This window comes from Rhinatrema bivittatum, chromosome 2 (assembly GCF_901001135.1).
Source record: "Rhinatrema bivittatum chromosome 2, aRhiBiv1.1, whole genome shotgun sequence".
Lineage (NCBI taxonomy): Eukaryota > Metazoa > Chordata > Amphibia > Gymnophiona > Rhinatrematidae > Rhinatrema > Rhinatrema bivittatum.
In genome coordinates, this window is record NC_042616.1 from 408,085,294 (window position 1) to 408,103,700 (window position 18,407).

Consider the following 18,407-nt stretch of genomic DNA (forward strand, 5'->3'; position numbering starts at 1 on the left):
ACTTAGAGCTTTTAAAATCAGCCTTTTAGCCAACTAATTTTTGAGTTAACCGGCTAAATGCTTTTGAATATGGACCCCATAATTACATAGTAGTGACGGCAGATAAAAACCAAAGAGTCCATCCAGTCTGCCGAGCAAGCTGTTTATGGTGGTAACTGCCGTTCCATGCAGGTTACCCCAGTGCCTTTTGTTAGGGTTAGTAACTCCCATGCCTTCTGTTAGTGAATTTAGTGCTTGTGAAAGATACCATTGCTAGAAGCTTTCTGTTTATCTGCAGAATAGATGAAGCATGAGCTTCCCCACATATCTTGGGTTCCACTGGCCTGATTAGAAAGAACTTCCAAGCACCCCTCGATATCTTACTTATATATGTTATACCTGTTGAAATCCAGAAGGAGGATGTCTTTGACACAATACAAATATTTAGAAGGTCACTAGCAGTAAATTTGACTGAGATTGTATTCATCATACTTTGGTTCACGGGTAAAGTTCATTCCCACCATGGTATGTGTGAAACAAACCTATTTGGAGACACTAACTCATTACCTGTGTCTCAGTCCGGCTCTGGGGAATCGGAGGTAATTAGTCACCTAGCTTGTGCAGTCTTTGGGCTCTCTTCTAAGACTGCCACCAACATCGCCAATTAATGCTGACCTGTGGCACTGGATTGTTTTTGCTTTTTCTTTGTGATGTGGATGCATTTCCTCTGGGAATTGATTTGAGACCACTAACTCATTTCACCATATTGGTCATCAAACAGCTTTCAGCTAATGGCTCTGTCGCTATTGACCTGAGCTGGGTTTGAAAAATTCAATGCTTCTAACTAAGACTTTACTCAGATTTGCCTTTAAATAAACATTTGGCAAAATTTCATCTGAAATTCAGCTATTAAGCCAAATACCATGGGACTCTTAGAGGCATGCCAGCTTTTCATGAGCAAACCTCATTACTGGAGGAGTTTCATTATTAAAAGGCAAGAGCATTTTCCTCCTCACAGTTATGTGCCAGTAACATGAAAAAAATCACGATGTGCACACTGCTTGGAATAAAACCTATGCACAGGCATTTGTGGCATCATAAATCCCACTTTAATATCATGTAGCTGTGAATCATGTTCTATCTATATTTATAAATAGACTCTAAACACTGCATAAAGATTTATAATCATTTATTTAAAAAATAAAATGTTCTGCCTCAGGGGCAGCAGAAAGCCTTTTTGGTTGGGGGATGGGTGGGCAACCAAGCTCTTCCCCTTGCTCCACTCCATCTCTGCCTCCAGCTTCACCCCCACTGCCAAGTTCTTACTTTATGTTTACAGTTAATGTCATTCTTTCTTATATACATTCATTACATAAATCATAGTGAATAATGATTCATTCCCAGACCAACTAATAAAATTCTGGATGCCAGAAAACCAATGGGTCTGCTTTCTGCCTGTGAGCTGGGATGGCCTGCCCCTGAGAAAAACAGCAACACTAATGGAAGTGCCAGTTCTAAGCAACTGTTCTGTACTATGTATGGCGAGAGAGAAGATCATCAAGTACTAAAAGATGTAATCAGAGACCAAGAAAATGGGGTCTAAAGATACAGAAGCAATCCTAATTGTTTGGGCACTGCTCGCCTGCTTAAAAAGAACATCCAAACTCACCTTGATATGTCGCCCTAGCACTTACCCCCTAGGGAAGTGGCAGATGGGTAAATGGTGAGAGCTTGTTCGCGGTGAACTCTCTCAGGGTTAGTGCAAGGATATTAGGCACCCTAAGTGAATCTTACGGCCTTAGGCCCCCTCCCCCCACCCTAAACACCCCCAATAATTATATATTCATATAAAAACATTTTACATGAAAAAGGACAGGTTCTTTGGGTACTTGCCAGGTTCTTATGGCCTGGATTGGCCACTGTTGGAAACAGGATGCTGGGCTTGATGGTCCCTTGGTCTGACACAGCATGGCATGATCTTATTAAAATTCAGTCTTCTGAGGTAAATATCACTGCTGTGGTGTCATCAAGGAAACCCTGCAAAAAAGACACTTGGAGCATATGGTATCAGACCTTTGGTAAAATGTGTTGGGTTTGGGCTTGGCCTTCAGAAAGTCATAGGTAAACTGAACTACAATTACAATATAATAAATCTCCCACACCAATACAGCACTAACTGCCAGCATTCAAACAGTAAGAACCCTACCCATGAAAATACAACTCTGCAAATATTACTGCAGGCACTAAAACACCAATACACATCCTATTGGGATTACAGAACAGTCAGGCCACTATACTAAACAGTAGCAGAATACCTCACAGTCACACATGCAGAGCACAGAGGGATCCTCACCAAATACAGAATAAAAAAAACCATAAGATACAAATAGATATGTGCAGACAAAAACTGAACTGGAAACTGCAACAAGCCAGACTCTGCAGTGCAACAATGGAAAAGCAGAAACATCACCATGCATCATAAATATCAAACAATACCATCAAGAAATATAAAACATCAATCATAATAGTGAAATAAAAAGAATATTTCAAAACAGCTGACTAATAGAACATTCTTTAATAAAGACATAAAAATGTTTTGAGTTCCCAACAATCAATAAAACAATTCCCAACATTCTGTTTGCTTTTTTGACTGCCGCAGCACACTGAACCGACTATTTCAATGTGTTATCCACTATGACGCCTAGATCTCTTTCTTGGGTTGAAGCACCTAATATGGAACCCAACATTGTGTAATTATAGCATGGGTTATTTTTCCCTATATGCATCACCTTGCAGTTATCCACATTAAATTTCATCTGCCATTTGGATGCCCAATTTTCCAGTCTCACAAGGTCTTCCTGCAATTTATCACAATCTGCTTGTGATTTAACTACTCTGAACAATTTTGTGTCATCTGCAAATTTGATTATCTCACTCGTAGTATTTCTTTCCAGAGAATCAACCTATTGGGGATCCCCCCAGGGCCCTTTTCGGCGCAGTTCATTTTACTCATTCATTTGGCTTATCTGGCAAGTCTCTCTCAAGACTCCTCAGCGCCTCTGCTGACAAAGATGCCCAGGCTACACAATATGGGGGAGGTACCCTTTCCCTCCCACGGTCCAGGTCCCAAGCCTCCCGCGGGGTCGGACCCGGCAGGGGGATTGCAGCCTTCGGTCCCCTCAGGGACAGGCTTCCCAGTGGGCTCCCGGCCACCTGCAGTCCCCGCACTCTCCCAGTTGCGAGGGGTCTCGCAACCATAAAATCCAGTCCCTGTTCTGCCACAGCACCCAGACCCTGATGGCTCGGACCCTCTCCCGCTGTTAGAAGGGGATGACCCTCTAGTCTTAAGACTTTTCCAGCGGGATGAGCTTGATCCTCTTATCCCGCAGGTGTTAGAAGAACTGGACATTGAGGCCCCTCAGGAAGCTGCGGGCCCTAGCGAGACGGGAAGGAAGGGTGACCCCCTCCTGGCCGGACTTAGACCTCCCGCAAAGACCTTTCCCTTTCATCACAGACTTCTCCAGTTGTTGTCCAGGGAGTGGGAAGTTCCTGATGGCACTCTTCGAGTCGGCAGGGCAATGGGTAAACTTTATCCTCTGCCCAAAGAATCTTTGGATCTCCTCAAGGTGCCTAGCGTGGATTCTTCGGTATCGGCAGTCACTAAAAGGAAAACAATCCCGGTCACCGGGGGCATGGCTCTGAAGGGCACACAGGACCGGAAGCTGGAAGTTTATTTGAAAAGAATTTTTGAAGTCGCAGCCTTAGGGGTCAGGGCAGCAGTCTGCAGTTCCCTCATGCAGCGGGCTGGGCTTTGTTGGATGCAGCAATTGCTGGGGGCTCAAGAACTTCCTCCCGACGAAGCAAGTCATGCGGATCGCCTGGAAGTGGTTATAGCTTATGGGGCTGATGCCCTTTATGACCTTCTTCGTGTCCTGGCCAGGACTATGGCCTCAGCTGTCTCAGCGCGTCGCCTCCTGTGGCTGCACAATTGGTCAGCGGACTCTTCGTCCAAAGCAAGATTGGGGTCATTACCTTTCAAGGGTAAATTGCTCTTTGGGGAAGAGCTAGAACAACTCATCCAGTCCCTGGGCGAGAATAAAATTCACAAACTACCTGAAGACAGACCCCGGGGCACATGGAACTTCGGTGCTTCACGTTACCGATTCAGGGGTCAGCGTCATTTTCGGCAGGCCAGAACAGGTCCACAGAGAAATGTCTCTACAAGATCGCAATTCTGGGCTCATTCCTTTCGAGGTCATAGGCAATCCAGGGACAGTCCCTCCCAAGGGACGAACAAATCCGTACAATGAAAGCTTGCCGGCCCACTCCCCCCCTCCCAGGATTGGCGGACGACTGTCCCTCTTCTACGAGGAGTGGGCCAAGATCACCTCAGACCTGTGGGTCCTGGATATCATAAAGCAAGGCTACGCGTTAGAGTTTGCTCGGCAGCCAAGAGACCGTTTTATCTTTTCCCCTTGTGGACAGATGGAAAAGCAGGATGCGGTGCAGGGCATTCTGACCAGGCTCCTGGACTTGGGGGCCATTGTTCCGGTACCATTGGCGGAACGAGGCTTAGGCCACTACTCCATTTACTTCGTGGTACCCAAAAAGGAAGGAGACTTCCGCCCCATCCTCGACCTCAAGATAGTCAACAAAGCTCTCAAGGTCTCACATTTCCGGATGGAAACCTTGCGCACAGTAATCGCTGTGGTCCACGAAGGAGAATTTTTAGCTTCCCTAGATTTAAAGGAGGCTTATCTGCACATTCCGATTCACCGCTCGCATCAGCGCTACCTTCGCTTCAAGTTCCTGGGACAGCATTTCCAGTTTCAAGCCTTCCCGTTTGGACTAGCGACTGCTCCCTGGACTTTCACCAAGGTGATGGTGGTTGTGGCCGCGGCTCTACGGAAAGAAGGTATCTTGGTTCATCCCTATCTGGACGACTGGCTGATCCGTGCAAAGTCCCGATGTCTGTGTCAGGAGGCGGTGCAGCGGGTGCTTCAGCTCTTGCGCTCCCTCGGTTGGGTTGTCAACTTCCGCAAGAGTCATCTGGATCCTTCCCAAACAATCAATTTCCTAGGAGCACACTTCATCACCAAGCAGGGGAAGGTGTTCCTCCATCGGAACCGGGCGTCATCTCTGCTTGCCCAACTGCACCTCTTCGTGTCGCTATCACCGCCCACCGCATGGGATTACCTTCAACTGATAGGCTTCATGGCGTCCACCATAGACTTGGTGCCGAGGGCATTCGCCCATATGCGACCACTTCAGCAGGCATTGCTCTCACGCTGGAAGCCAGTGTCGCGGGAGTTTCAGACTCTTCTCCCGTTGCCGATGGCCACCAGACTCAGCCTGCAATGGTGGTTCAACTGGGACCACCTCTTGAAGGGCATGGATTTGACCACCCTGCAGTGGATAATAGTCACCACGGATGCAAGCCTCTCCGGATGGGGAGCGGTCTGCGGATCCCAATCGACGCAAGGATTTTGGTCACCTGTTCAGGCGACCTGGCCCATCAATCGCCTGGAGACCAGGGCCGCCAGACTGGCACTCATCCATTTTCTTCCCTTACTACAGGGGTGTGCAGTATGGATTCTCTCTGACAATGCGACGACGGTGTCTTACATAAATCGTCAAGGCGGCACCAGAAGTCATCACTTCTCCTAGGAGACCGACAAGTTGATGTTATGGGCAGAAGCCCACTTCTCTCAGCTGGCAGCCTCTCACATCGCAGGCGTAGACAATGTCCAAGCGGATTTCCTCAGTCGACAGCGCCTAGATCCGGGAGAGTGGGAACTTTCCGATGAGGCAATGCTCTCCTGATTCGTCGATGGGGTTCTCCCCACCTGGATCTCATGGCCACGCAACGGAATGCGAAGGCGGCATGTTTCTAAAGCTGCCGAAGAGAACACGGCTCAGAGGGCATAGATGCCTTGGTGCTCCCATGGCCTCAGCATCTTCTCCTGTACATGTTTCCACCTCGGCCCTTGGTGGGGAAGGTTCTCCGCCGCATAGAGCTACATCGCAGTCCAGTAATCCTGGTGGCTCCGGAATGGGCGTGCAGGCCATGGTTCGCAGATCTGATCAACCTTGCAGTGGACGGGCCTCTAAGACTGGGACACCTGCCGAACCTTCTCAAGGCAAGGTCCAGTATTTTTCAACCAGGTAGGTCGCGTCTGTCTTGCGGCCTGGCTTTTGAATGGCGCCGGTTAAGGCGACGCGGATATCCGGATGGAGTCATCTCCACCCTCTTGAGGGCTCGTAAATCTTCCACGTCCATTGCCTATACAAGGGTTTGGAAGGTGTTCGAATCCTGGTGCCTTCCCCTCCGGATCTCTCCCCATCACGCATCCATCGCACATATTCTGGCTTTTCTCCAGCAAGGTTTGGATAAGGGTCTGGCCTTCAACTCTTTGAAGGTCAAGGTAGCGGCTCTCAGAGCCCTGGCGCCTCACTCTCAGGGTCTCCGTCTCTCTACGCATCCCGATATAGTGCGCTTTTTACAAGGCGTGAAACATCTCCGACCTCCTCTTCATTCGGCCTGTCCGTCCTGGAACCTGAATTTGGTCCTTAGGGTCATGCTAGGCCCACCGTTTGAGCCCCTTAGCTCAGCCACAATAAAGGATCTGACTCTGAAGACTGTGTTTCTAGTAGCCATCGCCTCCGCTCGCCGAGTTTCGGAGTTACAGGCCTTGTCCTGTAGGGAACCTTCTCTGCACTTCACGCCTTCCGGGGTCTCTTTGCGCACAGTACCCGCTTTCTTACCCAAAGTGGTCTCAGCTTTCCATCTCAATCAATCAGTAGAGCTTCCATCGTTTCCGTCGGATTCTTCTCCGGAACTCAGACGTCTTGATGTTAAGCGAGTTTTGCAACGTTATCTGGAGGTGACTAATTCTTTTAGGCTTACCGATCATCTTTTTGTACTTTGGAGCGGTCCCCGGAAGGGACTACAGGCTTCCAAAATCATCATTACCAGATGGCTAAAGGACGCTATTGCCTCTGCCTATGTTGGCATTGGGCGAACTCCTCCGGAAGATATTAAAGCTCCTTCTCTACGCGTGCAGGCGACTTTGTGGGTGGAGAGTTCTTCCGTTTCAGCACAGGAAATCTGCAGAGCATCCACCTGGAAGTCTTTGCACACTTTTGCGCGTCATTATTGTCTTCATATTCCATCTTCAAATTTCAGATCATTTGGGGCGCGAGTTCTCTGAGCTGGGCTGTCCGGGGCCCACCCTACTTAGGGAAGCTTTGGTACATCCCAATGTCTGGACTGATCTGGGTACGTACAGGGAAAAGAAAATTATTCCTTACCTGCTAATTTTCGTTCCTGTAGTACCACGGATCAGTCCAGACGCCCTCCCCTTTTCTTTGGAACCGCGCCCAGCTCTTTCGCCGTGACTCTCCTTAGTCTGTTCATCAGTTCTCTTTGCAAGTTCTCTACAGAGTTTTCTTCCAGTTTTCAAGGTTAAATTTGTGATTTGTTTACTGTTCATAAGTAAGTTGCTCCATACCACGGGCTTCTGGTTCTGATATACTATATACTGAAGGGACATAGAGGGCGCTCCAGCCTATAGGGGCGGTCCTTTCAATTTTTTGCTCTGACTCCATCTGCTGGTCGGGGGACATAACCCAATGTCTGGACTGATCCATGGTACTACAGGAACGAAAATTAGCAGGTAAGGAATAATTTTCTTATATTCCAGAGGTGGCATTTACAGCTCTTGAAGGAGGAAGATTTGTCCATTGTACAATGGCAACTCCTAGTGGCTAGTTTCAGGATGAACATGTACTGGACTCCAGAAGGAGCTTCAGTCTGTGGCCTCTGGCTAAGACTGTCACCGCAGTGGCTAAGACTAAGTTGGGAATGATATAAAAATAGCTGGGGTGGAGAGAGGAACCTAGATAGTTGCAAATGGAGGCCCATGGTCCGTAGCAAAATAGAGGCTGGTTTCGATTCACCTGGAAGCCCAGAGGAGCAGTAAGAAACTGCTGAACCAAGATAAAACAATAGAATGACTTTGGGGAAAAAAGAAAAATAGGAAAAAAACAGAACCTAGAAGCAGGTTGAGCAATATGACAGTATTACCTCTTTAATACCATGCTAAGTATTTGGCTGAATCCTGCAATTTGGCATTCGTTATTCTCTTAACTCTCTGATTACAGAAAAAATGGTATTTACCATCATAATCCTTTTGGGCAGATTTTTGGGTGGTCCCTGAAAAAAAAAAATCCTCCCATATTTATGTCTAGTCCAAACCCATCAATTCTTCCATTACATTATTGGCGACTGGCTATTTATTGACGCCTGTGAAACTGCAAAAAAGAAAATATTACACACATTCAATTATGGCCCTGATAGGTTTAATTCAGCACTTAGACCAGCAACTGAAAATAAACATTTGTTTTGAGCAGGCGATTCCTAGATGAGAACTGTGAGCTCGTTTGGTGGTTCCTTGGAACTCTTACAGCACTAGTCGAGTAGATCACATTGAACTACAAAGTGTCAAAAAGCATGGCCTTTGCTAATGTTCCCCTCTTGCCTTCCTGCTTTCTTTTCTTCCTCTCCCCATGCTTTTCCTATCTCCATTCTTTTCCTCTACACTTGTTCTCAGCTTTGTTTACATCCAAAGCTTCTACAGAAAACACTTTTTTCTTTCCTTCCCCAGGAACTTTTTATCTACGACTCCTCTGGCAAAGAAATTTTCTATGAGATAATGGAGAAACTGGCAAGTATCACAGGAAACAGGTTATTTAACCCGTTAAGATTTGCTTTTTATTGTACTGGGCTAGAGCTGTATTTTATCCAGCCTTCTGTCAAAGGCTCTTGCTCCAATTCATAGCTTTTGAATCTAAGCCATTTCTGCCCCGACTCTTGTTATTGCTGATTATGTCTTTATTTACTGCTGCTGTTAACCAACCTGTAGGTGTTGGCGTTCCTGTCCCCAAAGTCTCATAGTCGACACTTCCACAGCACTTGACAAAAGGAGCGGGCACCCACACCAGGAATGCTGATAGTGCTGGTCTTTTAAGCTGCACCCCCCCCCCCCCAAGGAATAAAATGATAGTAGATTGCCTTTCCAGTTTCTGTGGCATTTCCTTGCATTAGAAGAGACCAGCCCATGTTTCAGCATCTTCAGGGGAAGATACCTGGGCTAGACTGGATACTTCTTCAGTTCATGCGTTGGGAAAAATGATTTCAAAGCTAGTTTCTGCACATGCTCAGGACTTACAGTTCCATTTGCTATTCACAGTGGGAACAGCCCAGCGTCCTCTGCCTGGTTTATGACATTAGCAATGAGCAGTCTTTTAACAGCTGCGCCAAGTGGCTGCAGAGGGTGCGCTCCCGAACTTTAAGTTCCCATCTTCCAGGTAGGTGGCAAAGATGTTTCTCTCTCTCCACTTTATTCATTACTGGACAACAGATGGCTAGCTCCTTTGACAAGTTTCACTTTTTGAATTTGTGAGAATTGTTGGTCTCTTTTCCTCTCTCACTTGTTCTGTCATGGACTTAGAAAAGTGATGGAGGTTGTGATGCATTGAACGTTTACAAAATGTTACAGAAGACCATTTCCCAAGATAGTTCCTGACTGCCCGCTTTGCTTCCTAAGGGCTCCGTTTGTAAATAAGTGTGCTTTACCCCCAACTGTGCATCATAACTCCTTTCTCTTTCCTTGTTATATTACATTCAGCTATTCAGTTGAACAGCAGTATTCATACTTTTTCCACCTTGTTTCCCATGATTGTCATATTATCCTGCTCCACCGTGCTATTTCTTGTCGTTAACTTCATATACCTTCTGTTGTGCTGTGTTATTGTAAGGCATCCTGGGTGAGAGCACCATATGAATAGGGAAATATGGAAATAAATACAAAAAGAGACAAACTAATGTCAGTAAAGAGGAAAGGGATAAAGAGAAGGCCAGTGTAACAAATAATACATAAAGCATGAACTCCACATGGAAGGGAATCTAAGTGGATAAAAAGATATTTTTCCTAGCATGTAGCAGATGGACTCAAAACAAATGGGTATAGTGTGCTCGTGCTAGCAGTTGGAGACGGATCTGACGTCAGCACGGGTACATATACCCCCACAGGAAGTGTAGCAAATCAGTAATTTCCGTCTCCAAAGCAGTTTGGAGCTACCTCACGCTCGCTGAGCGTGTTTCCAAATTCTAACGACTAAATTCATAGAAGAAACCTACTGAAGACGAGCCCCGCACTCCTGTGGTGATGCCAGGCGGTCACTCACCCAGTTGAGTTTCCCGAGCTGACTTCCGTGGTCCCTCGGAGGTAAGAGCCTCGGTCCGGTGGCCGGTTCGCGGCAGGGATCCAGCCCCCGAGTGAGAAGGGCTCGGGCGCGGCTTGGCCCCGGAGCGAGACGAGTTCGGGCGCGGCCTAGAGGCAGCCTCGGTCCCGGCGTGGACTTGGCTCCCGAGCGAGACGAGTTCGGGCGCGGCCTAGAGGCAGCGGGTGCACTTCCTTAAGGGTGGCGGTGAAGGTACTCACCCTCTCCCCCCGCAGCTGGAGACCGCCCGGGTCGCAGCCGGGAAGCGCCGAAGACAAGGTAAGGCGTACATCTTTACTTGGTCTCCGAGGAAGTGTGGACTAACTGGGCCTGCCTACGAGGCAGCCCGCCTAGGAGGTCGTCATTTTGCCTGCTTACTCATCTTCGCCAATTAAGCGCACGTTGCTAAGCGCACGCGATAGGCGCTCGTTGCTAAGCGCACACGATAGGCGCACGTTGTTAGCGCACGCGTTAGGTGCACATTGTTAGCGCACGCCATAGGCGCACGTTCGCGCACGCCATAGGCTCACGTTGACTAAGCGCACGCTACTAGGATACGCGCACATTTATAAGCCGCCCGTTTATCGGCGCACATTTATAAGCCGCCCGTTTATAGGCGCGCATTTATAAAGACGCCCGTTATAGGCGCGCATTTATAAGACGCCCGTTATAGGCGCACATTTATAAGACGCCCGTTATAGGTGCACGTTTATAAGATGCCCGTTATAGGCGCACGTTCATAAGAAGCCCGTTATAGGCGCATGCTGTTCAGCGCACGTGTTAGGCGCACATCGTTGGGCGACTCCGAATTTCAGGCGAATGGAGCATAAGAGAGCCCATGGGTCCGCAGAGCCGGCACCTCTAGAATCAGGCATGAAAGCTCTAAGCCTCTGCTCAGCATGCAACCTCAGAGCCACACAGAGCGAGGAAGCAGACTCCCTATGTGCCCAATGTGAGGAGGCCATGGGAGTTCCAGGACAGGACCGGTCCCAGCCCAGCGGTTCCTCAGGGAACACACCGGACTTAGCAGGCCGCGGCGAGCAGCCAGGGAACCCGAGAGACCTGGTCCCCCTACGGCCAGATCCGGCTTCGCTTTCCTGGGTAGAATTATTCAAGGGGATTCACGCCTTTGTCCAGATGCAGTCTGCTCCTCGTATGGGTCTTTCCATCCCGGTTGATCCGGCCCCTGGACCCTCGAGACCTAGGCGCGGCCACTCGCCACCTGACAGCCCCGATTATGGGGATTCGGATTGCTCCGAGGAACATGAGGAGCCCCCCGAGGAGGGTGAACTTCCCTTGGAGATAGAACCATATCGGTCCATGAGACGCTTCTTTCGGAAAGAAGATCTTCCAGGCCTGGTCTCACAATGCTTATCGGAGCTGGCCATTTCGGGCCAGGACGCCCCAGGGGACCCTAAAATGAACCTCCTGCTAGAGGGCCTGTGCCAAACGGCTCACCACTTTCCCCTCCTACAAGCAGCACAGCAGCTAATCGATCTGGAATGGAAGACACTGGAGGCCTCATTCAAAGGGGGTCGGGCCTTGTTAGGCATGTACCCTCTGGATCCGGCATCCAAGGAGCTGCTGGTGTGCCCCAGGGTAGATGCCATAGTTAACGCAGTTGTGAAGCACACTACCATTCCGGTGGAGGGGGGAGCGGCCCTCAAGGATACGCATTACCGACGCATGGACACCATTCTGAAACAAGCCTTTGAGGTAGCAGCCATGTCCCTACGAATCGCGACTTGCTGCACTGTGGTGACGCGTTCCTGTTTATCACAAGCAAGAAACAACACCCCGGGAGAAGACATGGAATCAGCTCTCGCATTTCTCACTGACGCAGCCTCCGACCTCGTCCGTACGGCAGCCAAGGGAGTGTCCTCCTCAGTGGCAGCCAGGAGACAGCTTTGGCTACACAATTGGGCGGCCGACTAGTCCTCCAAGACACGACTCACAAGAATGCCCTTTAAGGGTTCCCTACTGTTCGGCAGCGATCTCGAGAACTGGGCTACTAAATGGGGTGCCTCTCCATTACCCCGTCTACCAGAAGAAAGGTCAAGGAGGAGCCAGCGTTCTTTTTCTAGACCATCCAGAGGTAGAAACTCTCAGCGCTTCAACCCCTACAGGACTCGCTATCAAGCTCCTCGTTCTCAGGCCAGGAACCAGCCCTTTTGGACTAAGCACAACAAGAAGAGAACTGGCCCGGGTTCTGGCCCCGGCCGTAACCCACAATGACAATCAGCCGACCCATCCGAGGGTAGCAGCCATAGGGGGCAGGCTAACCCTCTTCTACCACAGGTGGGTCGAGATCACTCCGGACCAGTGGGTCCTCGCCATCATCCGGGAAGGATATTACCTGGATTTTCTTCGGCTTCCGCCGAACAAGTTTGTGGAATCTCCTTGCTCACCGCTCAAGAAAGCAGCACTAGAAGTGACCTTACAGAGGCTCCTGGCCCTAAGAGCCATAATCCCAGTACCTGCAGGAGAGATAAATTCTGGGCATTATTCCATCTATTTCATAGTGCCCAAGAAGGAGGGCACTTTCAGGCCCGTCCAGGACCTCAAGTCAGTCAATCGACACCTACGGGTCCCCAGCTTTCGCATGGAAACTCTGCGGTCTGTCAAGAATTCAGTACAGCCAGGGGAGTTTCTCACCTCCCTAGATCTGTCGGAAGCCTACTTGCATATCCCAATCCATCGGGATCACCAGCGCTATTTACGCTTCAAAGTCCTGAATCAGCACTTCCAGTTCCGAGCTTTACCCTTCGGGTTAGCCACCGCGCCGTGGATCTTTACCAAGGTTATAGTAGTAGTAGTGGCGGCAGCACTCAGGAAGGAAGGAATTCTCGTCCATCCCTACCTGGACGATTGGCTGATCAGGGCACAGTCACCGGAGGAGAGTCACCGGGCAACCAACAGAGTTATAGCTCTTCTGGAAAGCCTAGGATGGATAGTCAACATAAAGAAGAGTTCCCTACAGCCGTCCCAGTCGATGGAATACCTAGGGGTCCAATTCGACACCCAAGACGACAAGGTCAGCCTGACCTCCAAGAGAAAGTCAAAACTCCGGAATCGTCTGCAGGTCCTGCTGAGCGCCAGCCGGCCCACAGCTCGGGATTACCTACAAATCCTCGGCCTCATGGCATCCACTCTGGAATTGGTGCCATGGGCACGGGCTCATATGAGACCATTGCAACGCGCCCTTCTATCTCGATGGAGTCCACGATCACAGAACTACACCATACACCTACCTCTGCCGGCCAGAGTGCGGAATCAGCTACGGTGGTGGTGGTTACAGCCCGGCCACATGAGCCGGAGGTCAAGAATGTCCTCCCCAACCTGGATTCTGCTCACCACAGATGCCAGCCTGAACGGATGGGGAGCACACTGCGAGGAACTCACCGCCCAAGGGCGGTGGACCAGAGAAGAGTCAAGGTGGAACATCAACCGACTAGAGGCACGGGCAGTCAGGCTTGCGTGCCTGCGATTTGCCCATAGACTTCGCGACAGAGCGGTCAGAGTGATGTCAGACAACGCCACCACAGTGGCATACATCAATCGACAGGGCGGAACCAGAAGCCAACAAGTGTCCCTAGAAATAACTCCCCTGATGATTTGGGCAGAAGCAAATCTACAGGACATCTCCGCCGTCCACATTGCCGGGAAGGACAACACGACGGCAGACTTCCTCAGCAGAGAAAGCCTAAACCCAGGGGAGTGGCAGCTGTCACCCACAGTTTTTCAGATAATTGTGGATCGATGGGGGACGCCAGCCATGGACCTACTAGCGGATAGGTCCAACGCTCAAGTTCCCAGATATTTCAGCCGCAGGCGGGATCCTCGAGCCCAGGGGATCGATGCCCTGGTACAACCGTGGCCTCAGGGGATCCTGCTATACGCCTTTCCTCCGTGGCCCCTGCTGGGCGCCATTGTACACAGGATTCAGCGACACAGAGGCTTAGTTCTTCTAGTGGCCCCAGACTGGCCAAGAAGACCCTGGTACGCAGACATGAGAAGACTACTGGCAGGGACTCCTCTCCGCCTGCCTCCGCACAGGGACCCTGCTGCAGCAAGGTCCCATCCTCCACGAGGATCCAGCTCAATTCTCTCTTACGGTCTGGCCATTGAGAGGGCTAGACTGAAGAAAAGAGGATACTCGGAGCCGGTAATAGATACACTTCTCCGAGCACGCAAGTTCTCCACATCACTAACATATATAAGGATCTGGAGAGTTTTTGAAGCCTGGTGCGACTCTCACAGCACCAATTCACATACCGCTAAGATCCCTCTCTTTTTGGACTTCCTACAAGATGGACTTCAGAAGGGTCTGTCCCTCAGCTCCATCAAGGTTCAGGTAGCAGCGCTGTCTTGCTACGGTCCCAGGAGTGACGGCAACTCCATTGCCAAACACCCAGACGTTTCACGCTTCCTGAAAGGAGTCAAACACATTCGCCCGCCACTGAAGTGGCCAGTGCCCTTGTGGAACCTCAACCTAGTATTGGAATTTCTAGCGGGATCCGCCTTCAGGCCCCTTCGAGGCCTGTCTCTCCGTTTGTTAACCTTGAAGATGGTGTTCTTGCTGGCCGTATGTTCAGCACGCCGCATCTCAGAGCTACAAGCACTGTCCTGCCGTGATCCATTTCTCAGAATCACTCCAGAGGCTATCCATCTTCGTACGGTACCTTCCTTTTTACCCAAAGTAGTCTCACAATTTCACCTCAACCAAACCATATCCTTGCCTACCACAGAAGGTTTGAAGAAATCGGAAGAAGGTCGAATACTATGCCATCTCAACATCGGCAGACTACTGTCCAGATACCTGGAAATGTCAGAAACAGTACGAAAGACGGGCCACCTGTTCGTCCTGCACAGCGGGAAGAAGCAAGGGGAAGCGGCCTCACGGCCGACCATCGCCCACTGGATTAAAGAAGTTATCAAGGCTGCTTATGTAGAGGCAGGAAAACCACCACCTCTACAGGTCAAGGCTCATTCTACCAGAGCGCAAGCGGCCTCTTGGGCAGCAACTAAGATGCTGTCGCCTGCAGCGATATGTAAAGCGGCAACGTGGTCCTCCCTCCATACCTTCTGCAGATTCTATCGTCTGGACGTCCAGGCCAGGGAGGACACAGCATTTGTGAGGGCAATCCTACACGGTCCTCGGGCAGCCTCCCGCCCAGTCCGGGAGTAGCTTTTGTACATCCTATTTGTTTTGAGTCCATCTGCTACACACTAGGAAATGTTGAGATTACTTACCTGATAATCTTCTTTTCCTTAGTGTATGCAGATGGACTCAGCATCCCGCCCGGCTGCCGGTATACATGGGGATTCACCGATTCACGGTAAGCCATGTTTTCTTATATAGGGCATCCACCCTGCCGGGTGTCGACGCCTTCCGGCTGAGTACACTGGCGGTCTCCAGCTACCATCAATTGGTCAGGGTAATCCTGTTCATTTAATCGATCGGTCAGTCACACATATATCCATAAAAGCTTTTGCAAGGAAGATTACTGATTTGCAACACTTCCTGTGGGGGTATATGTACCCGTGCTGACGTCAGATCCGTCTCCAACTGCTAGCACGAGCACACTATACCCATTTGTTTTGAGTCCATTTGCATACACTAAGGAAAAGGAGATTATCAGGTAAGTAATCTCAACATTACCTTTCACTTGCCTGGTTGTTACTGAATTTATAACATTGCTTGAAATGTGTTCTGTCTTATTCAGTTTGTACTGTTTCACCATTTCAGGGGTGCTGGTGGGGAATAAGACAGACCTGGCTGGTCGGCGAGCAGTGGAACAAAAGCACGCACAGGATTGGGCAGCCCAAAATGACTTGGAGTACTTTGAGACCTCAGCGGTTTGTAATACATTTGCTTCTGTTTGGGCTACTGTTAGGGAACTGCCACCCAGAAGGAGAGGCATAGGCTGCATGTAGGAAAGAAGTTCTGACTACTAGCAACTGGCTATTACTTTGTGTAGGGTAGTGGTCTCTAACCTCTATTTGTGTTCATAATCGTAATATTTGTCATTAGTATTAAATTCACTGTTAATGTAAATACTAAAAAAAAAAAAAAAAGAAAAAAAACTTCTCTAACATCATAAAAGGAAGTCTCCACAGCACATATTTTCTTCTTTTTGCAGAAGGAAATGGAGAATTATGAAGTCCCTTTCCGCAGTCTGGCCAAATCATTCCACCGTTTGTACCAGGAGAGGGTGGAGTCCATACAGACAATAGTGTAAGACATGGCAGACCTTAGAATGATTTTGTGAAGTAAAACGTTCATCTTCGGTCCTGGTACTGCTCTCTTCTGAAAGGAAGAAAACTAAAAAGCTAGAAAAAAAATACACACAGATATTTGGTTTATATTCGTAAGTAGTATCTTGAGAAAACAGAGCAAGAAATAAAAATTGTTATAAATTCACCTGGCTGTTTTCCATGACCTTTTGTGGCTCAAGTATATGTTCTTTTGGTTTTGGCTAGATTCTCTTCATTCACTCCTAAATAATGCAACAGTTGGATTCCAGGGCCTATACAACATTCTATCATCTTGTCCTAAAAATTAAGTTATCACAAAAGCAAATTCCCTTATTGGTTATGAGTGAGCAGCAGTCTAGTGCCAGTATTCTATCATTACTTGGTCCTGCAGCACCCTCTGCTGGTTTCTAGTTGAATATTCAGCAGCTGAAATATTGTGGCAATGAAGCATTCTAAAAGACCTGAGCAATGTATACAGTAACGTGCTGCCTATTTCTTATGAAGGGTCCCTTTCTGCTACCAGTTTCTTCTCGAAGTGCTTTCACCAACTCTGTTCCACTCTAGGATGATCTTTCTTATCGTAAAATTTAATATGAGACCTTTGGGTGCCCCTTCTGGCATATTATTGGTAACAAGAGAGAATCTCCTCCACTTCAGGGATCTGTGATTCACACAAGAGGATCTGAATACTCTGAAAACTGAATTTTTTTGTGTGACTTGTCCTTTAGAAAAATGGGCCTGTATAAAATGCAATCATCATGCTTTAAAAGAGTTGAAACAAAGTACAAAAATAACTTCACCCAAGGATATTTTAAGTGTTTAATTGTGTTTGTAATTTGGTGGTTTTATAATGTCCACACAGCTGATAACAGCCACTTTTTGAAATGGTCAGGACTTTTTTTTTTTCAAAATAGGTAGCATTGGTTAGCAGAAATGCATAAAATAGGTTCCTTTGTCCTGTGGATTATTTCAGAAGGGCACATGGCAAATACTGATGTGCAGCCTGCAGCCAATTAAAAATATAAGCAATAAATTTGGAATGAAATTAAGCAATATTTGAAAACAAACATATTTTTTTAATTTTTAAGTAGGCATCAAACATTGAGTTTTACCATAATGTTCTTAGGGGTAGATTTTTAAAAAATACACGCATGCCTCCATGTGAGCGAGCTACCCGGCGCGCACACATGGACTTGCAACTTTATAACATGCGTGCACATGTTATAAATTCCAGGCCGGTGCACGCGGGGGGGGGGAGGGGTAGATTTGGCCAGTTTACGTGTGGCGACAAGATCGGGCCTCTCCCAGTTCCCTCCCAGTCCGCTCCAATTAAGGAGCGGACTGGTAGGGAACTTTCCTACCCCCCCTCCCTCCCTCTTCCCTGACCCCTTTTCAGGGCCTACCTTTTTTTATTTTCTTTATTTCAGAACTTACTGAGCTGGCATAAGTTGTGCGCGCCGGCAGGCGATCCCCCAGCACAGCAGCAAATGACCGCTGTACTGGCCGCCTCCAGCTCCGCCCCTCCCCGCCCCCCGGACTGCCTCTTTTCTTGGGCCCGGCACTTCTGCTCATAACCCCCGTTTTCCCCGCACGCAGGGGATTTAAAATTTAGCCGTTAGTGAATAACGTCACCCCTTGTCATGATTTGCCAAAGTCTTTTTCTTTTCAAAAAGTGACCAAACCATATCCAAATCGTGCTTCAAAATTGAAAATGTTTACATTTTAAAACAAGGTAAACATGATGCCTAAATTGTCAGTTACATAGGTACTTAATTTGAGTTGTCCAATAGCAGGCATCACTGAAATTCTGTGCACTTCTATAAATATTTCATAAAGCTGCAAGCCCCGTTCCCTGTACGTACCAGGATTAGTCCAGACCGTGGGTT

The 18,407-nt window shown here is 48.5% G+C and overlaps 1 protein-coding gene across 1 annotated transcript in view; it reads left to right on the forward strand.

The window, feature by feature from the left end:
• The window catches only part of IFT27 (intraflagellar transport 27), a 58,732-nt gene extending 42,045 nt beyond the window's left edge, over positions 1–16,687 (forward strand). Inside the window, exons 4-7 of the mRNA XM_029590084.1 lie at positions 8,646–8,705; positions 9,231–9,348; positions 16,013–16,122; positions 16,407–16,687. Of these exons, the coding sequence (XP_029445944.1) occupies positions 8,646–8,705; positions 9,231–9,348; positions 16,013–16,122; positions 16,407–16,505 (387 nt within the window). The 3' untranslated portion in view covers positions 16,506–16,687. The remainder of the gene's footprint in view (positions 1–8,645; positions 8,706–9,230; positions 9,349–16,012; positions 16,123–16,406) is intronic.
• Positions 16,688–18,407: the final 1,720 nt, after the last annotated feature.